This window comes from Etheostoma cragini, chromosome 8 (assembly GCF_013103735.1).
Source record: "Etheostoma cragini isolate CJK2018 chromosome 8, CSU_Ecrag_1.0, whole genome shotgun sequence".
Classification (NCBI taxonomy): Eukaryota; Metazoa; Chordata; class Actinopteri; order Perciformes; family Percidae; genus Etheostoma; species Etheostoma cragini.
This window is the reverse complement of record NC_048414.1, coordinates 8,170,768-8,193,286: the sequence shown is the minus strand read 5'-3', so window position 1 is coordinate 8,193,286 and position 22,519 is coordinate 8,170,768. Positions and strand designations below refer to the sequence as shown.

General features: G+C 38.7%; 1 protein-coding gene across 4 annotated transcripts in view; it reads right to left on the bottom strand.

Annotated features, from left to right (window-relative positions):
* shank3a (SH3 and multiple ankyrin repeat domains 3a) overlaps nucleotides 1–22,519 on the bottom strand; it is a 167,323-nt gene that overhangs the window by 78,532 nt on the left and 66,272 nt on the right. For 3 of the 4 annotated variants that reach the window (XM_034879872.1, XM_034879873.1, XM_034879870.1), the window contains exons 5-8: nucleotides 8,878–8,986; nucleotides 8,129–8,280; nucleotides 7,237–7,404; nucleotides 4,347–4,463 (exon numbers count right to left, since the gene is read on the bottom strand). In XM_034879872.1, coding sequence (XP_034735763.1) covers nucleotides 4,347–4,463; nucleotides 7,237–7,404; nucleotides 8,129–8,280; nucleotides 8,878–8,986 — 546 coding nt within the window. Of the gene's footprint in view, nucleotides 1–4,346; nucleotides 4,464–7,236; nucleotides 7,405–8,128; nucleotides 8,281–8,877; nucleotides 8,987–21,482; nucleotides 21,699–22,519 lie in introns of those variants that run through there. The other variant, XM_034879874.1, reaches the window with a different exon arrangement.

Genomic DNA, 22,519 nt, shown 5'->3' with positions numbered 1-22,519 from the left:
ATTGGCTGCTTAGAAATTAAGTGTTAACGAGCAGTTGGACAGGTGTACCTAATAAAGTGGCCGGTGAGTGTATGTATCTGATGAACCAGTCTTGTATTATACCTAATGTACAGTATGAGGTTAACACTAATGCATTAGTGCACCCTCTTCTGGTAGGACACATTGATGGTAGCTATGTGGGTGCTGTGTCAGAATCTATCAGATTTATAAAGCCGCACGTACGCCTGGTTCTGTTTTATAAAGCTTAATCCTTTTGGAGCTGGTCGCACACACACCAGCCTAACTTCCCCTCCCGCAGTTCGCCATAAATGGGTGTAGAATTTACAAAGTGCTTCACAATTGAGGATCAAATTAAATGATCATTTACAGGGAAATTATGCTCAAATGTCAATTAAAATAATAATAAAAAAATGTAAATAAAGTTTATACATTTGCTCTGGACTGACATTTCACAGAATGCCGTGTAGTCTATAAAACTATTAAGAAAATCAGTGAAATTGACTTTGACATGCTAATGTGCCAATGCCCTAATCTGTGACTGAGTAAACTTCTTTTTGAAGAGTTTTTACAAGTATTATTAATGTTTTATTTGATGGCCTTGCTGCTCTGGCATTTGTGCCCTTAAATTGGTCTTGCACCTAAAATGGTATAATTCCAAGCCTGGGCCATGGTGTTAACTAGGACACAAAAAAACACTGTAAGGTTGCAAAATCCATGTAAACATAGATGGTGAAGACATGGGAGTATTTGTAAATGGGGCAGGTGTCATGAATAATGCATGGTTACTCATGCTGCTAATAGCTAAGATTCTAAGACGTCTAAAAACCTATATAGATAATCACCTGCGGCTGTTAACTTAGCTAATTGCTAATCACCCATACATTATGCATTTGGATGCACAATGTACATACACACACACACACACACACACACACACACAACCACAAACATACACCTTTCAGTGTAAAGAGTGACAATGATCACCATTTAAGTAATTTTATTCTAATAAACATTCTAATTTTAAAAGAATGTGAGGAGCTAACTGTAAACTTTGTAGGTTTTGTTCAGACGGTTCTGGGAGTGCATGCAACTGGGCGTTCTTTACTTTGGTGACAAAACAGGTTTATTTACTAAAAAGTAAAGGCGAAATATGTTGAATGAGGTCGTTTTGCAGGAACTGCAGACATGTTATGATGAAAAGAGTATAGAACTATACAAAGAAATACTAATGTGAAGTTCAAAAGTCTACATTAATTTCCCCGTACCAACGTCATGCAGTAATGACAAAACAAGGCTAGGCTTTCCTTTAACTATGGATTGTTAGGTGAGAAAAAAACTTTGTATGTACCATGCTTTGGAGCTATCATACACAGCAATACAAAGTGGGCTAAGTCAAGTACTTTACAGTAATGGCGCCGGTCAGTCACGTGTAAAGAGTGTGACAGATGGTGCCTCTCACAGCCATGTTTATACAGTTAAGGATTCTACTCTCATTATAATTGAAGCAGAGTTTGCATCCTCCACTAATGGTAAATGCATGATTTGAGGGAGAAACACTTTAATTAAGGGCTAAATTCTTTCTCATTATAGTGCCAACGAACAGCAAAACAAAAGTCCTGTTGCACGAAATCCAGTGACAATTTTTTATACAACTTATTATAGAGTTGCCCTCAAGATTTTATTGGTCTGACTGATTTTTAAAGTTCTGTGTGTGTCTTGCGCCACCTCTCTTTAATTTCACCCATCAGTGCTGTCCCCACTTGCCATTACCTGTGTCCTTTCTCAATCATTCATCCAACCACCTCCCATGGATCTGTGGATTGGTCCGCCAGGTAAAAGACCCCTACAATGCCTTTATTCACTGCTGCTGAGTGATTACATATGTCAAGCTAAAAGCCCAGTACGTAAAAGTTAATGACCAGCCGGGCACCAGGAATGGGAAATTTAGACCGTTGATCAAGCTTATGCTGTTGCTGATTGTGTCATCTTGCCATTCTACTCTGGCCCACCTTCATCTAGCTGTCCTTCTGACACTCTATCTTTCTATCTCCACATGGATATATTGATCTCTGCCACTGGACTACTACATTCCCGGTCAATTCTACCAATACACTTCTTACCGTAATGGTACATAATCATCCGAGCCAGGCCTGTTTCGAGCCTGCTGGAACCCTGCTAAGAGACATCGTTTCTAGGATCAATCAGCTCAACATGGTGTTCGACCTAAACTGGCAGGATAACAGCTATCCTGAGCGGTGGACGCACACAAGAGCTAGGACAATGTCCATTACCAGACTATACACTCACAAGTTTTACAACCAAGGAAGTAACTGTAAATAAAACTATTCATCTATTCTCTCCCTCTTTCTTTCTCTCTCTCTCTCTCTCTTTCCTGAGACTATGGTGTTCCAGTCCAGTTGAAGCAGATCATTCCTCATGACTGAAATGTGTCCAGCAGTACACAGTTCCAATTACAACACGCAAACACACATGCATTTTCATTTGTTTTTATGCAAAGAGAGAGAGATGGAGAGGAGTAAAGTGCTTATTTAATGTTCATGAACTGAGCACTACTCTATTTTCAAATGAAGGAGCAGAAAAACCTCTTCCAGAAGGCCCAGTTACATGTTTCTCTTTCAGCAGCCTCTAACCAAGCAGAACAACTCAACACATGAGCACACTGTACTGCACATTACAACACTTATCATTTTCCCAGGAGCATGCTGGTTTTCAAAGCCACACCCCCGTGTCCTCATGTACCTCTCCTGATATAGAACACAATCATTCATATTTTAAAATTTAAGCTGCTACTACCATTTAAGTTTTCTGGTACTGTATATCACATAGGGTGCGATACAAATACTACCACCCCAACCATCATCGCAAGCAGGGAAAATGTCCTCACTTGGGATAAAGATAAGGTTGTAAATGTTCCATAGTTGTTTTATTTAAGTCAAGACCAAAATAACCATGGATTTATCCTATAAACAAGTACTGCCTGTGTAGCCAAAGCCTGATATGGCATATTCCTCTGTGTCAAAGAAATGTATTGTTGTAAGTACTAAAACTATTAAAACACATCCTTGTTACACTTACATGCATTACCACAATCATGGGCATCACAAATAACACCAGTCTGCTGCAGTACATAGTGGCCAAAGCACCACATGTGTGTTCATATGCAGCTGAAAATAGTCTCCTGAGTAAGATTTACTGTACCTTTAATGGGATTTATTGGCAAAATGAAAAAAAGTAAAATGTCAGCCTTATTCTTTAAGTTATATTTTGCAAATAGAAGATTATTGGTAATACAGACCAAGGTAAGATCTTTTGTGTGTACTTATTAATGAGAACTTGAGGTTGTCACTGTAGTACAAAGAATCCAACCTGATCATTAGGGACAGCTCAGTAATAATACTGTATTTTACACACACACAGTCCCAGTCTGATAGTCTCTAAGGTATCATTCACATTTTAAATACAGAGCATTGAAAAAACAACCTGTTTGCAGCATTCATTCAAATGGCAACTGGCAGAGTTTATTAATGTGTGATGGAAACCCACATGACAGAACTATACCCAATCTTTGGCCATTTTAGTGTCACACTTCCACTTGGAACACTTCTCTTTAATCTCTTCTTTCAGTCCATTGTGATAACAGGCAACAAATACAGGGGAGTAAATGACCACACACTTGCACATGCACACAAAGAGGTTAAGCATTGTGTGAATGCTATCCCGCATACCAGAAGGCCATATACAGTAACAACAAGACTCTGTGTTGCATAAGTGTCCTTGAGCAAGGCCACAAGCCCCACCAGGTTCAATGCTGCAGCAGAGTGACTGCTCCTGTCCTTGGAGGATAGTCAAATGCTTAGACGCTTACATATGTAAAGCACATAGTTTTATAATACTAACACAAAAATGCTACCATTTGCATTATTTGAGACACACAAACCCCACCAACCAACTCACCAAATAAAACGCCAAACTTGGTACTGGATGATTCTTCAGAACAACTTCAGTGACAATATTTGTGAATGTTCACACAATGTCTAAGTGTGGTTAAGTGATCGGTTTAGAAAACTAAGACCACTTGGTTGAGGTAAGGGAAAGACTGAGGTCACGGTTAATTATTTAAGAAATCAAACAGACTTTTTGATGGGAAATTAGCCACGGCCACTGTTATCTTAGGTAAACATGTAATTTTACTTTACTTAATTTTACTTCCTAATGCATTGGCACTGAACATTGGCAGTGGATATAAATTGTGTATAGCACAACTGTCCAATATGAATGTAATTCCACAAAGGACTCCACTCTACAAAGACACAAGCACAACCTACCTGGTTGTAGAGAGCGCACACATGCAGGGCGGTGTTTCCAGATGCATTCTGGGCGCTCATGTCAGCTCCATAAAACAGCAGGTGTTCCAGGTGCTGCACGTGGCCATAGCGGCAGGCCTGAAAGGACAGATTCACACATTTATTCATTATACAAATTGTATTCTTGCTCACTTACAAAGTTAAAAGGGAGCAATTGCAGAGAGTCAAAGGTCAATGTATGTTACAGTTGTATTTGTTGTACTGAGGAGGAACACAAATTAAGGTGTGTAAAAGTGGATTTTTTTCCAGGGATATAGTAGGTATGTGTAACTTAGCCAAATGAGCCGATAGCACATTGCGTTTTTGTAAGCAGATCATTCACAATGAAGAAAGGGTGAGCTGAAAGTTTGGCCTGGTCTGAAACATTTTCAAATGTAAACGACAGCCCAAAGGTTTCTACAGATCACACAAAACTAAGAGATGTACACCTTATAAATGTTTAAAATATTGGATCTTTTCTTGCGTTTTCTTGGGCTAATTCTCCTTACACATGTTGTTAACAGTCTCCGAAAGCAAGCGAGAACCTTGTTTGTATTAACTGAGGCAAAATCTGTGAGTTAAAATTTTCCTGACAAGAGTGATGCCTTTTTGAAGCGCTTTGTATCACAAAACAAGGAACAATTCATTTTTCATCTAATCTCTATCTTTGCCCTCTTTTTTTCCCTCCAACTTCGTGGTTTAGTCCTGTGTCATTACCAAAGAAGCACACCAACTCTCCCCAACAATTGTTCTCTCCCTCCTGTGTTCTGTCTCGCTAAGAGTGTATGACAGCAGTGAGACAGCGCACAAATCATGTTGGTAATGTTGTTGGTTTCCAGACCTTCTGCAGTGTATCCTATTGCATGTGATGTATGACACTAGAATACTAATGCTGGAAAGGACACAGAAAAAAAGAGAAACGAGGAAAAAGAAATGAAATGGGGAGAAAATGTGTTAGGTAGAAGGACTTTTGGATTTACTGCACAGTATCTGAAATTATAAACACAGGCAATTGGTCAAGGCCACACCCCCACCCTCCACCTTGCCCCCCCTCTCACCTCCTCAATCTCCAGACACAGAAATGGCACATACTAAGGAAAGCTCCTTGTGGGACTGGCTCTAGTGTCTGTAATTCTGTACCAAGGTTGAATTTCGGGAAAGAGACTTAAGATACAGTATTACGGGACCACTTAAATCTATATAAAAGCATCTCAAAAACACAATGTCCCTGTATTGTTTGTATGTGGCACAAATCAGTCTGTTCTTGCATGTGGCCCATTGTCTTTTGAACCAACATGCTTGTACAAAGAAACACTGCTCAACACAAAGGTTACCATAGTATACCAATAACAGACAGGTTTAATTTTTGTTAGAATTGTTTTATTCTAGGCTACAAAGTTGAGTTCAGCTTATTCCAGGAAAAAAAAAAAAAACGTGTGAGCTCTGTTAACTTTTTAGCTTGCTCATAATTACAACCAATAATAGCGAGACCTTGAGATGAACTACACCAGACTGATAGTTGAGCGTCAGTAACTATGGAAGAGAACATAACAGATGAAGGGGGGAGTTAGGGAACATCCGAGTAGTTAAAGGTTGGTGCAGGAGACAGACAAATATTGACTGATTCTTTGCAATTTTATTTTCTGAGTTGGGGTTCTCATGCTTTTCACTTCAAAAAGAATTATTACATTTACAGTGGAAAAAGTAGTATACTGTAGATAAAATAAAAAAGTGTGTTGTCATCTCTTATTATAAAAATGTTGATGCACTTCTTTCCAGAGAAGACACAAGAAGGTTTACATTCAAATGTAATAGTAGTAGTAGTATTAGTTTGATTCCCCTACTCTCATTAAAGCAGAATGTTGCCATTCAATATTTCCTCTGTACTTCATGTTTAGTAACAGAAGTAATGAGTCCAACAACTTCCTGTTTGGTTTCATTCACAGCACAGAAACCTTCAAACCTCCAGTGCATTTCTGTCACTACTCAGATATAAGCTTAAAAGCCTTGAAGTACACAAAAACAACATGTAGGCACTAGCCTCCATTACGTTAACAGAGCAGGACATGCCTTGAGGCAGTATGCTTATAAAAAGCACACAATATGCCATGCTTGCTCTTTGTAGGTAAGAACCCATTTCAATGCACAACACAGATGGACACCACTACTTGGACTGCCAGCAGGCACAGGCTTAGATACAGCTGCGGCAAAAGTAGAATGAGTAACTGTGGATATCAATGAACTCTGAAGTCCCAGTAACCCCCCTTTTCTGGAGGCCTTTAGTTCACAAAGAAACATCTACAGCGTGTTAAGTCATGACATTTCAGTAGTTGTCAGTGTTTGTGCTGTTGCACTGCAAATCTCTGAGTAAATGAGCATTTAAAATGTTTGTGCGTGTACAGTGCCTTGCTTTAAAGTTGTTGGTGGTCACACAATGAACAATGCCATGTATCAGTAGTGGTTTTCCAAATATAACATTTTCCTGACCACCCTACCCAAATACCTTTGCAAAAATAGAATCATTTTTAAATATATAGTAGGAATTTATTATGTCTGCTTTGAAATGCAATTTAAAGTAAAAATTGATTGAAACGTCTGTCAAAGTGATGAATAGCAATTACACTGGAAAGCAAAAGCCTTCTTTCCTAAGCTGGAGCTTCTAACCAGCACATGATCCCCCCAATGGGATTTAACCACCACAAAAGAAATTCTCAAATTGAAGGGAACCCAAAAATCAATTCAATGAAATTCTGAAAACCAGACAAGACTCTTTACCCTTGTACCTACATTTGTACACAACCCATCACTGTTCTATCTCTGTCTGTGTGTGTGTGTGTGTGTGTGTGTGTGTGTCTGTGTGTGTGTGTATTACCTGGTGTATCTCCTGCCAGCCATTCTCGTCCACACATCCAACCTGTGCATGATCATGCAGAAGCAGCTCACAGCAGTAGGGATCTCCTCCTACCATTGAGCTGTGGTAGAGAGGAGTCAAACCCCTGCTGTCTTTATAGTCAGGGGACGCACCCAGATCCAACAATGTCTAGTGGGAAAAGAGGAAGGTTGGGGTTTATATATTAGTGCTCTTAAATGATTAAAATATTTAATTACGATTAATCACATTAATGTCATAGTTAACTTGGAATTAATTACAATTAATCACACATTTTTATCTATTCTAAATGGCCCTTGATATCTTTATGTCTTTGGAAATGTTTTTTTTTAATTTTTTTTTAATAAAAACAACATTGGCATATAGCCTAGGCTACTGTAGTGTTCAATTTTACATGTAACACTCTCTCTTTGAGCGGCCATTAACACTGGGAGTAAATAGTCTCTCACAATGTAACATCAATAAAAGGGTGAAATAATACTTTGACGAGGGGACAGAGAATTTGCATCAGCTGTGTGCTTGGCCATCAAGTGGTATTTCAGACCGGACGTGCTGCAATGATAGCTCAGTTCACTACGACAAAACACACAGATCACTTTGGTCTTGTCAATGGAACCATTAGGCAAACCACACACATACAAGGCCATTCAATAAATATGCCAAACCATGCAAAGAAGGCATGTTAATGCTCACATGTTTAGTGATTGCTCAAGCACCCTCTGTTCTTTTACTCAAGCACCCTCTGCCAGAGATTGCCTGCCTGCAAACTCTCCTTTCCCAGAGGAAAGTTTGCAAGCAGGCAATTGGTGTAGCAAAAGAAATACAAGAGATGAGTCAGCTTTTTGCGATAATTGTGTGTGTGTGTTCCACTCACTATAAGCGCTGTATGGTTCTTGCTGCGCACAGCCTTGTGTAGGGCAGTAATGCCATCTTTTGTTCTGAAGTCCAGATGTGCCCCTCCACTTTTCAGCACCTTGATGAGCTCTCCACATCCCTCCAGCTGTGCTGCCAGTGTTAGAGGACATTCTGTGAAATCCAAGGATGAGTGAGCAAATTACATTTTTTTTAAATCACCGTATTTCCATTGTCATTATTGTGCATTCTTTTTAGAAAATGAACATCCAACAATTGAAGCTGTCAATATTTGATGACAACATTGCCCACTACAGTTGGTTTGGTTTTTGTGACTCTGCCTTTGGATAACTGCCTTGGCTGTCGTGATTGTCACCCTCCCGTCTGCCTAAGTGTCTGTTTCCTGTTGGTGTTAAACCAACCCATTCTCATGTTTTCCCTGCTTCACAGCTCCTCACAGGTCACCCAACAGGGAAATCTCCTTTATGGCTGAACAAACATTGGCATAAACAGAGGAGATTAGCCTGCATGCAGAAGGCTTATTGCAGATAATCTATAGATGGTGTTTTGTGGTGAAGATGAGGGGAAGGAGGGAGGAAGGGAAGAGAGAAAAAGATAGATGGATAGACAGAGAGAGAGAGAGAGAGAGAGTGATAGAGAGAGAGAGTAATAGAGAGAGAGCAAAAAAGTAAATCAAGGTTGAAAAAAGACAAATAATTAATAAGGGAAGTAGGGCAGGGATGGGACATTTCTTAGCCCAGACATCCTCACCTCCTGTTTCTGGATCATGGAAGTTGGGGTCCAGGCCTTTTTCCAGGAACCTTGAGACCTTTTCAATGTTCTTCTGCTGCACATACTCCATGAACTTCTTCAGGCTTGCCTAATGGAGGGAGAGAAGGGAGCAGGGAAGTAGAGGAAGAGACAGCTGTGAACGGGTGATGTCAGACTCATGTGGATGGGGATGTTTAATAATGCAGTTTAGAGATAAAAGCTAAAGCCGCAGCTTTCCCCTTCTGTGTTTGAAGGTTTTATTTCTGTTCTATCATGGCAAGCAAATGGACCATGTGTAGTTTAACATACTGTAAAAGCTAAAATGGCATGGACCAAAAAAGACAAGGAGAAGACTGTAAAGTAACGCTAAAATACCTTTCCTTTAGATATTAGACCCAGGAAAATAAGATTTTGAGGCTAATGTCACATTTTGAGTTTAAATGTAATGGTTTAATATTACACAGTGCCTGAGAGAAACAGTTTTATATTACTGGGTCTAACAGTGATGTTTGGAACCATTTTCATAAAACAAGCAAAAACACATGCACAAACCCACATGCAAATCCTACCCACCCAAATCCTAATACACACTTACGGTACCACACGCACAAATAGACTTTATTTCCTCTGTGACTTATGATTAAAAATATTCATCACCTCAGTTGATGGGTGTGAGCCTGTAGAGTATAGAGTGAAAATGAAGCTATGAGCAAGGTAGCAGCACTAACATTTAATAATGGATTACTATAGCCTGAAGATTAAGGGTAACAATCTATCTTGGACTATCTGAGACATAATACTAAGGCGTAGAAAGTCTATTATATAGATAATCTAATGATTATGCACTGTACGTACAGAAGACATGAAGTAAAAAGAGGAAGTATTGAAACAAATATAATATACAATAGTTACTGAAAATATGAAATACCAATAAAAACATCAAATATGTATCTCGAGGATATAATTGCACAATTTCTGCAGTATACCAAATGAGCTTCACAGAAAACTTTCATTACTATTGCATTGTATTTCTCAGCCTTAGTCAAAACATTACATCCAAAAAATACTTCCACACACGCACACACACACACGCAAAACTTAATAACCTAAGAAATGTAATGTGACAAAATTAATCACATCCAAACATGTACACTTGCATGCAGGAATGTGAACAGAACACAACAGCAATTTTTGACACTCACCATCTGTGGCATTATATAATGTATATCCTTTGTTCTTAAAAGTCACACACTACACCTTCCAAATTATACGTTACACACTCCCTTTCTCTTCACACCAAGTCCTTTGGAGCCCGCTTGCCTTTACAAGCTTGTTCATACACACCACACTGACATGCTGCAAGGAGCTGCCGACCGCGACTCTCACAATCTCCAAGTCAAACTGAGTGAGAGAAATTCACTTTTCCTTTTTTTTTTATGTTCTGTGAGGCAGTTGTTATGGTGATAGGATACAAAGACAGCTCTGGCAGCCAATGTACACATGATTGGGAAGACCATTGAGGTTGTGTTTGTGAGTGTGAGTGTAAGTGTGTGTGTGTGTGTGCGTGTGTGTTTGCTTTTGTGTGCTGCACAATACCTCGAATATTGCCTTGGTGATGATTTGCCAGCAATCAGCTGGATATGATGTGTGGTTTATTGCCGATTGAACACATGGCTGATAAAAAGCCTTTATAGTGATTTATCTGCTTTAGTGAGGGTCTTAATAAACTCTTAATATTTTCTCCCTCTCGCTATCTTTCTCTCTCTCTCTCCAACACAAACACGCACGCACACACACACACACACACACACACACACACACACAAACAGACATATAGCTTCAAGCGGTGATTCGCAGGTTCAAACCTTTTTTCTCAATAGCGACTCATTTGACCCATGTGGTCCAACATCGTTATAAAACATATCCTGCAAGCATTGTAACGATTGGACAAACAGTGAACTTTTTTTAAAATGGCTTCAACTGATTTGTCAAAAAACATTTATTTTCAATTCAGTGTGATATGTAGCTCAGTCCAGCACAGGATAATTTAAAAAAAAGCAGATGACCAATACAAAAAAGAAATTTGCTTATAAATCCACAAGCTGCGATTCCAAGCTCAAACCTTGATTTGTGTCATTCCACGTCCAGTTATTGTGCATTTAAAGAGCCCCCTATTGGTCAATTTAAATGGGACTTGCAGTGTATGTGTGAGGTCATTATGTAGACATTTCCTGGAAGTTTTGTGATGATTGGACAAACATTTACTCATTTATAGTCTGATTTGCGCAATTCCAAATGCAGTTTGTTTGCATTTATAGCACCCCCTGGTGTTCAATTTGAAGGAAACAATTTGTCATTATGCAAGACCAGTTATTTGCCATTCAAATTACAAATGGGACATTTTTTATATATATTATTAAACTTTGATTTAAAGAGAAATTTATGCAAAACATAAAACATAAAATGGACAGTTTAACTTACTTTCCAAACCCACCCATGTCAATCTTAATAAATAGGTGAGACAGTGTTACAGTCTATATTTCAAGCTGAAAAAGAATTCCCTTATGTTATTCTTTGGTAACATTAAAATATCATGTCTTTTATGTCACCTCTTTTAAAAACTGATATTCTCTTTCTTCCTGACTTCCATCAAAATTTCTCTCATGATCCTAGCTTGAACAATATATTGTGAGAAAGCCTTGGATCATTTCCTCGGAACCCTCAGTACACTAACTACCTGATGGAGCTCCGCACAAATTCTTTCAGGAAGATTTCTAAATAACTTCAATCACCACTATCTTATCAGCTGTTACGAGGCGTAATTCAACAACATCCTTGATCCAATCACAGCACGACATCGTGCTTTAAATGTCTTCTCTCTTGCTATCAGCTGTCTTTTCAGGCAAACCTCCTCTTCCCTTTCCACCTCTGGTCGTCGTCAACCACGGCAACCTGAGTTCCTTTCCGCTAGACTTTCCTTCTCCACCATCACCAGTGTCTAGGCTCCATCAGGAGGAATATGTCCAGCTTCTCTACCCCTTTAAAATATTTCTAACAATGGAGTCTAATCCCCGAAGACTCTATACATTTCATATAATGCATATGTACAATAAATCTTTGCGTATTTGCAATAAAGTCTCTCCTGATTGAATTACATGTAGTAGCACTTACAGTAGATACTGTAGGTCTATCATTTGTATTTTCATTAATCATCCAAGCTTGTGCATGGGCACAGGGTCTGGCAACGAGAGGTAAGTGGGGTAAAATCTTCACAGTTCATAAAATGCTAGTTTTAAGAGTTTTGAGTAGAACCCCCATCTGTTTCCATTTCATCCATTTATTTGCCAAGTTTCATTCATACGGTATATGACTGTGACTACTGTCCCTTTCTGGGAAGAAAACAGACTTTTAAAATAAAAATCTTATAATGGCTTAGGGTTATTATAAGGTTGTTAAGACATCCATAAAAACCACTGTGTCAGCAAAAATAAAACTTTGAATATTGTAATAAAAAAGCTCACTAACTGAGGGGAGGATAAATAAAACGGTAGATTCCACATGGTCCATCAAACCTTGGTGGAAAGAACCATTAGGGCCAGTGATATCATTATTTCTATGTACTTTATATTCCAATACTTAAAAAAAAAAAAGACATCATCAGCAAGCATCCTGAAATCCACTAAACCTCTAAGGAACACAAACACAACTGTTTTGACAGACTATGGCCAATAGACTTGATACACTATACAGGATATACAAGGTGTATGATGCGAAGTGCGTTTAGGCTTCTCTGACAGTCAGCCTTGTCTATAACTGCATGACAGCCTGTCTTACACCACAGAACAAACTACCATAGGAAGTTATTACCCACTAACACAGAAACACCAAACAGTCACACTAATAGGAGATTGTTTAGGAGGTGTGATTAAGCTATTTGTTAGTGCATGTGTGCACTGGTGAAGCCATCTCATTGGTAACTATTTCCAGATAAGCACAATTACTGTTTAAGGAATGTCACTGAATGTGCAATGCACGGCCCAAAATCCCTTTTTTTATTACCAGCCTTAAACCTGGCAATTTGCTGTTGTTGCTAGGGTGCTACAGTAGCTTCAATTAGCTTAAGTGGCGTAACAAACAACGTATAGATAAATCTGATCCAGCATGTACTCTCCACAAAAAAGACCTTAGCAGCTTTGGTAATGTATAACCTCTTTCCCAACAGAGTATTATACACACAGGGGGGCTAAGATAATGATGCTCAGTCAAGATAAAAGAAAGTACTAAAAAATGTAGTCTTCAAAAAACTATACATAATTCATCTCAGATTAAAAAAAACAGTTGTCAAATATCCTGACTTAACAGGACTGCTGCACAAAGTTATATAAAAAAACAGCACGTAGATCCTTTACTCCTTTAGAAGGAAATGTAGCTCGGTGTAAATTCTTAATCACTGCTCTCTCCCTAAATCGAATGAGCTGTTGGATGCCTTCACGTTCCTGTTAAACCAAGCAGAATTGGCAACAAATTCCAAGGGCCAATCCCAGCATCACAACCCTGCTTTATATCTGTTTCTCTCCCTGCTGATCTCATGCAACCCTCCACCTCCCCTGCCACATCCAGTCATCATCACCCAAAGGCACCCTGGGTCTTCCTCCTGAAGGACTCTCCGTTGAATCCTTCGGTCTGGTCTTCAGGCTCCTTTGCCTCCACCTCTACTGTCTAGACTCCATCTGGGGGGATTGTCTTGGCTTCCTTACACTTTTAAAAAGCATTCTATAATGATGGAGTCTGAGCTTGAAAGACTGTACATATTGTTATGCTTATGTACAATAAATGGAATAAAACAAGTCTCTTCTGTTTGACAAGCAATAAGTCTTGTTAGTCAGTCCATACCAATTTTGGCCAATGAATGAGCATACAATTCCAATCTCTCTTTTTAGTAGCCATTCAACAATGACCAATACAGTAGGAAACTCTTGGACCGGTAATACTCATCTGTTACTTTCAAACAGTAGTCACACAACACATCGCTCATTCTCAAATTATCTGTATTACAGCGTCTCACCTAAACTGCTCATCAGATCTCACACTTGATTTCAAACGATACGTTTTTTGGTCTGGCTTGCAACAGTGAAAGGACGGTGTTTTATCAAAAATTCAGTTTGCACAGAAAAAATAGATGGTTTACAAAAACTGATCATGACCAAGCTAGTCTGAATTTACACACAACAAACAGCCAAGTGATTCTGCATTACTCACAACTGTTCAATAATGTCAAGTGATTAGTATTTTCATCCTATTATTTCTGTTTCTATATCATTTCATTTGAATCCTTCTTCCATCTGCCATGATTTGTCAGTCTGAGGTTAAGCTTATTGAGGTTATAATAAAACAGCCTGTAGGCTTCCATTCGCAGAGCTATCCCACAGGTTAGGTGTCATTGCACTAAGCCCAAATCACAATGAGTACACACATTTGCAGATAAAGATATTTACTCATTAGCTGTACTGTCTAGAGTCCAAACTACAGTATGCAGATCTATCCAGCTTTTGTGCTCACCCTACTGTCATGAGGAGGCTGTAACCCTTGTGTTCTGGGTCAAGTTAAAAAGGAACAGAAAAAAGAAGAGAGAACGAGTGAGAGAAAGGCAAAAAAGCTAGTGTCTAATCTCAGTGCAGCAGAGCAAGAAACAGCAGTAATAATCAACTCTGAGAATCTATGGCAATTTAACAAATTGTTAAACTAAGAAAACCTCCTGCAGATTCAGTTTGATGCAAATAGTGTCCTCTTCTGCTCTTCACATGATTAGAAATTACTCTTCAACTACACATGTGTAGTTTGCTTTGTACAAATGTGTATTAGGGCTATTGTAGAAAAATTATAATTACGGAGACATGGGAGAGTTGTAATATTCAGAAATTAAAGTTGAAATAAAAATAAAAAAACTCTGAACAGAAAAAAACTTCACAGATTTACAAGAGAAAAAAGTCAGAAATATTGCAGGGCAGCCTTGTTACTCCCACTGCATTTAAGAGCTTAGAATTGCAGGGAGTTGTTATCAGAATTACACTTTTTTATTACACTGAAGATTCTGTCTGCTCCTACAGACGTTTTTGTTTTCATTGGCATATTTGGATGTGTCCTGAATACTACGTATACAGCACTTTGTAAAGAATCACCAATCAGGGACACAAAATGAGTGGAAGAGCTACACCAGATAGCAAGGCAAAGATGATAAAGGTGTCTTCTTTTAGTTCAGTACCCTAAGGATCCTAGTGTCTCCAGCACCACTAACGGGGGATAATCTGACACTACCTGATAAAAACCTGGGTAGAAGGCCAGAAATTGCAGAGACAACAAGACTCCGCCTGCTTTTTCTACTCACTGTGGTCTGTGGCTATTCTCTTAGTTATCCCCTCCCCTTCTCCTCTTTTAAAGTGTTTTTCCCATAGCTTCATAAAAGGAGGTGTACACTCAATGTTCTGTTCAAAAGCTAATGTGCATCCAAGTGTGACACATACAGCATGCACATATGTGTGTCAAAACACTTTCACTGCCCTATATTTACACTCATTACCACATGGCTACAAAGCCCCTGGTCACTCACAGCTGGCCTACAGTACGCCGTGCTATGGTTGAGTAGTAATTACAATGTTCACCAACATGATGCTCATTCGAGAGGATCATATGCTAACCTTATGTGAGACGGCCCAATAGATACACACGTTTCAAAGCATTAGAACTGCTTAGGGAATAAAGACAGTGAGCCAGTGTAGTGGGTCATGGGTATGCTCTAGGGACCGTCAGACGTAAGGATAACATGATTACAGTCCAAACTGTTGAAAAAGAGCAGGGGCATCAGAGGACTTGGAAATAATGCTTTACCTCATTGACACAGGGTCCTGCTGTCAGTGATTTGGTATCGTGAAGACTGGTATTGTGAAGTATGTGGTTAAGGTCAAAGATATTCCCACAGTAACATCAAGGCCTATTACCTATATCTACATATGATGTAGATTTACAGTATGTGTCCAAAATGCACTAGAAGGCATTTAGACCTACAGCATTGAGCAGTGTAGTCAGCCATTTCATATGGTAATCCCTGCTAGTTGGCAACAAAGCAGACTGTTAAAAAAGGTCCCAGATGTTATTGTGGTTACATAAATTGACTCGTATGGGGCTACTTTGTGCTTCCAACTCATCAGGTTAATCTTGTCAACATCAAGCTGTCATATTTTTTTTTTTGTATTCAGCCTGTCTGACATTGATGTGGAAAATGGCAGTGACTGACTGACAGTCTGATAAATCTAACCCAACAGTGTCACTGATGAACTACACAGCTGAAACGGTTGTGGTTAATTTGATTAACTCTGTTAATAAATACACATGTAGGAAATTCTGTACATCTGCAATGTAATATTCCAAACTGCAATCATAATGAGGGGGCAGAGATTCAGGAAATGTCCATTAACAAAAACCTCCCAAAAGCATTAGCTGCCTACTACTACTAGTATTACAAAATGTGTTATTAACAATCAGTCACACATTAAAAGATACAACTGCCTTTTCTAAGGCAAACAACCTTATCTGGCACAGACTGTTCCTGATTGTCTGTCTGTGCTTTGTTGACAGTCACTTATATAAAGGCTGGAGCGAGAGCAGGCAAGCCTTGACCTCCGTCTCCCAGATGTTTTGTACAGAGGCTGTCTTGCTGCAGGGGCACTGCATTTTGATTAGACACACAAACCTAGAGACACACAACTCCATAGTATACACATGCAGAATCTGGCTACATTCTCCTGCCTTCTTTTGCATTTGTGTGTAATTTTCATTACATTATAAGTCATTATATTGACAGTAAGGGAAGGGAACGCATGATAGATAATAACGCTGCAGCTAATGTTTATCGTCATTGTAGAATAATCTGTGGAATATTGTTTTGAATAATCCATTAGTTGTTTGGTTTATAAAATGTTAGAAAATGGTGAAAATTGTCGATCAGTGTTGCGTAAAGCCCAAGATGACGTCCCCTAATGCCTTGTTTTGTTCACAACTCTAATTAATTCAATACTACTGTCATAGAGGAGTAAGGAAACCAGAAAATATTCATATGCAAGAAGCTTTTTTCTTAAAGAAATTACTCAAACTGTTAATCAGTTACTAAAATGGTTGGCGGTTAATTTAAGAGTTGTTTAATAATAGTTTAATAACTATTTGACTAATCAATTCATCTTTGCAGCTCTAATACATGAAACAGACAGCATACATGTAGATAGAATGAGACAGAAACAATGTGCAGAGTAAAGGAACTCTAGTAGTATTTTATAATTTGCAAAAAATTGGTCTTTTTGAAAAACTTGTATAATTATGGGGTTGTAGTTTCAGCCACAAACTGAAAATAAAGAGAAGCATGCAGTCTATCTCAGCTCCCTAGCTGAGGAAGATATAAGAGACATCCTGTAAGCATACTAAGAAGCACTTCAAGTCTTTGGCAAAACCACAAAGCAGACAGTGACAGCAGAGACTGTACAGTATAGTGAAGCTGTCACTGGTCTACTGCATCGTCCATTTGACTCAAGGTTCCCTGTCAAAACAGAGGCTCCTTTACCATCTTTTCATCAGAAGAAAAGAAAACCGGCCAATGGCTTAGCAAGCTTTATTTGCAAGTTTATCTATTATTTAATGCATTTATTGCAACACAGATATATAGTGAGCAGAAACACAAGACAAAAGGGGTCACATGAGGGCAAGGTATGGAGGACAGCGGTGCAAAGACATGATAGAAGAACAAAAAAAAAGGTGTGGATAAGAGATATGAGAATAGTGGAACAGCAATCTATTTAAAACTCTAAACTTTCTTATTGGTTGTGCAAAACTGTCATTTACGCCTGTCAATGTTTATTATAAAACAGCCAAAGGTGAATCAACAGATGTTTTTTTTTTTTTTTTACTTTATAGTCAATTCCAGGTTACGTTGGCCTTGTTTGCATAAAACACTAGATGAGTAAAATGTGCCTTTTGTGAATACGGCAGTAAGCTTCAGCACACACTGGCAAACAATTTGTTGATGATTAGAAATTCTATTACAGTAGAGAATATATGGTTTTGGTCTTTGTCTGTTTCCAGACTATAATCTGACCATTGTTCACCCTCTCTGACTGTGAGCCAATCTTATTACAGAAAATAATGTATCCGTGTCAAACAGGCTCCTGGCTGGCTGATGCAACGGCTGAACAGACAGCAATACAATCTTAAGCTTCCTGGGTTGTCAATCAATGATAAACATTTAAAACTGTAGGTCTACAACTAACGATTATTTTAGATTAATCAGTGTTTTCCAAAGCCCTCAAATTTCCTCAAAAGATATTCAGTTTACTGTCATAGAGGATTGAAGAAACAAGAAAACATTTTACTCAAACTGATTAATAGTAGGGGTGTTGAAATCAATCATCGATGTATCGCGATGCGGACTGGGATGATTCTGCAGCGATGCAGTGACAGACCATAATTGATTATTGCCTACTGTTGTTGCTTGTTGATTTTAAAGTTTCTGCTTTTTTTAGTTTTTTTTCCATTGTCTGTTGTCTGCTGTGTTCAGACTCTGCTATATTCAGAAAGTGTCTTTTATAAGAGCAGATACAATAAAAAGTGAAGTTCATGTACTGTATATCTGACTGCTTTAATTTGTTGATGAAAACCATCTGTAGCAATAAACAAAGATAAAGATTCACAATATTATCATACTGGCTATAAATGTAATAGTTGACAACTAATAGATTAATCGATTCATCTTTTGCGGCTCTATAAAACTGTAATGTTGACAGTGTAAGTGAGTGTTGGAATCTTTAGAGAGTCGTACGTTTTTTGCATTCCATAACAAATTACAAAGCCAGCTACTGTCACCTTTGCCTTTGTTGTGTCTTTATGGTTTTATTATTATTCCTTTAAAGAATACCTAATATTGTGTTCCACACTGACCGTTAAACTTTTTAGAAGACCACCACCCACAGGCATAGTGTCCCTTTAACATTATGTCTTACTGGTGGATTTAGTAAATCTGTCTAATAAAAGAACATATAACATTCTTGGGTTTAATGTGGGTGTTTAAAGTCCCCTAAGAGACACAGAGCAGCTGCGTACCGTTTCACGCCTGTTAGAGAAGATTGGTGTTTCAGTTTTATCTGTGTGTATCTCACTGCAGCCTCTGTCTACAGCATGTTTATTAAGACCTCAGCCTACAGTGTGTTTGTCTGAGAAAGCGAGCGCTTCAGTTATCTCCAATATCCATAACTAACAGGCTTAGAGTGCAATACTCTCAGTCTCAGCTACAAAAAGACCAATATACTGTGTATGGACTTGATCCAAAGGAATAGTACTTTCTTTGAGGGGAAACTTTACTTTAACCTTTACTGTATAGCTGCAAAAAATAAATCTCTCAGTAATTTGATACACTCTTAAGCTTAGGGGGAAACTAACACCACATGATAACATACTGGAGGCTTGAGGATAAAAATGCACACACAGTCAGTATGTCAGTCCCTCCAGGATTTCGCGATGTCGCGACCGCGCCAATTCGCGCAAATTCAACCAGTCACCATGACTTTGGTGGGACTCACAATTTTGACCAATCACCGCAACTTTTTTGCAAATTTGACCAATAAGCAGAGTCATTAAAACCAAGCCCAGCAGTCCCACGTGCCCAAATTTGTATCAGTATGTGACTCTGAGAGCCAATGACCAAGCAGGAGTGAGAACGGGTTTACCCTACGTGGCTATATTAATTTCCTTGTTTCTGACAAGACGTATGTGACTTGAACATCTCACATTTACCAACAAAACATACAGAAAAAGATTGTGCAAAACATTTCAGACTGTACTGCCAACCTGTATACATTTTTACATCAATGTACGCTGTAAAGTTTTTCACTCTGAAGTCGCTGAAGGGGCTGCTGTTTCAATCCCGTTGGCTCTCTGCAGCGGGCTTGGCTGCTGCTCACAAAACCATAAGCTCTGGCTGCTGGCGCGCACACATTAAACACACACAGTGCAGGAAAAACCGGAGATGAGACATACAGGATGACCTAAAGTGAGGACAGCTACGCTCCTTAATTAAGAGCAATGATAAGTTAAAGTCCAATAAATCCTTTATTAAACTGTATGAATGTGTGTCTTAGGCCAGGATAGGGAATTAACTAACATTGTAAAGATCAACAAGCCAGATTCATTCAACGAATTATATATTTTTTCTCAAATACGCTCCATTTCCATATTATACCAACATTTGTAAAGTTACTAGGAAAACTCAGCCTACTCTTGGACGGCTGATTTAACTCGGCAGTCCTCATCGATATAGTTTCACGTGTCACGTAGCTCTCCAACAAGCAGAAAAAAGAAGAGCTTAAAACACCACTTGCTGGTTCAAAGTTAGGACTAACAAGTAAATTAGTAGTTAAGAAATAGATTGTATAGAAAATTTACATTTTTATCGTGCAAAAGACATTTTTTAAAACTTGATGACATTTTTTTTAAGAACACACTGTCCATCGTCAATTCACTAAAAAAATTACAAAAAAATTAAATTATTGTTAATTTATCATTATTTAGGTAAAATGTGAAATTAGTTGTGCTTTTGCTTAGCGGTCATAATGTGCAGCCCTAATTCACTCACACACACAAACTAACGGATTCTCAATTTAGCTCACTAAACACATTTTATTTATGATGCATGACTGCAGTAAAAAGAAAACCCTGATGTTACTAGAGCAACACCATTACACATCACTGACCGTAAATGTTTTTGCACCACATGTTATTTAGTTTTACACCTCTCTGGTGTGGCTTTAAAAAGGAGCTCAATCTCACAGCTTTCTTTGTTCACTTGAGCCACAGTCATCATCATAATAATAATACCTGTTAACAATAAATACATAACTTGCACCCACCAGTGTCTCTCGCAGTTTCAGTATCTTAGACCTTCTTTGACTGAGATTTGTGTCTGTTTGTCTTGTTTATGTACGTAGGGGGTTCCTGATCTTTTAATTGATGTTTTTCTAAGGGTAATAGAAAGCAGATAAAGGACTAAATGAAAAAGAGACAAAGAGAGGGAAACAAAATGCCTCTCTGCATTTTAGCCTAAAGCCAGTCTTTACCTGGACCTATGCCATCTGCTGACACAGCGTGCACATCCCACTGTGGTAACCCTCTAATGTGGCCTATCTCTGTTTTTAAACTATAGAAATTGATAGATCTGATGCAATAACTCTAACATTGAAGATGTAAAAGCCTTCACTAAAGGTGATCAGTTATTTCCTGTTGAGGTTAAATATGTGTCATTCTTACCATACAGAACAGTCACAGTCAATTAAGTCCACATACCCATCTAACCAGTTCATTATGTGAATTTACAGTAAATGGTAGGAAGTCCAGAAAATTCATAGCTGGCAAACAAACAAACAATATTGCTTCACTACAAACTACTACTAAACATCCTTTCTATTTCGGTATCTAAGACTTAACGTGTCTAAAGGCATAGCCAAAGTGTGACAGTAACCTGCATTTAATCTTAATCTCATGAGTCATTTTAGCAGCATTGTGTTGAATCTAACCTCTGTGGCCCGGCTCCTGAAAGCTTTCTCTGAACGCAGCAGCATAGTGCCTCCTGAGTTTTCCTTTTCCAAAGTTTTTGCGTTGTATATTTTCTAGTATTCCTCTTGATGAACTACAGTTTGGGCAGGAGGGACACTATGAATTAGCTCTGACAGGGTTGGCTAGATCCTGGAACAAAGCATGGCAAGGCCACTGACTCTATCCCACTAACCAACACACTCACAAACAAGCAGAGCACAGGCTTATTGTATGTGGACCCCCAAACACATTCTGCTGTTCGTTCAATCAATTCTACCCACGCTCCTGGCCACACTGGTAGCATGGCTTTGTCCAGCATTGTCTCTTCCATCAGTACAATGAGCTCTGGCTTACTTGCCAACCCATTAACGCAAAAAAGACATTAACAGGAACACACATATTTAAATGTGCAGATCTGTGTTAATAAATACCCAAAAGACACACACACACACACACACACACACACACACTCACACTCACACTCACACTCTCACACACACACACACACACAAACACACACATACACACACACACACACACACACACACACACACAGACAAGATCTCTGTGAAAGGCAAACAATTCATGGGTGTCGAATCTTGAATAGTGTTTAAAGACTAGGGACTACTTATGCATCTGAGCATACAAATATGATGTGTGGAGTTCCCCAAGGCTCCGTTCGGGGGCCTTTTCTGTTTAATATCTACATGCTTCCACTGGCTCAGATTGTGGAAAACAAAAAGATAAATTACCATAGTTATGCGGACAACACACAAATCTATATAACCATAATGCCTGGGAACCTATAGTCCGTTATACAGTATAGATTTGAAGATTAAAAGATTGAAAGTCAGCGCTGAGCTTCAAACGGAAATCTAAAAAACAACAGACAAAGCAAGAAATCTAGGTGTAATCATAGACTCAGAACTTAATTTCAACAGATTACAGTTTTTTTCAGTCGCTAACAAGCGTTTGTCGAACCAGTTGTCACATTTTCAAAACTCTAAACACAATTAGC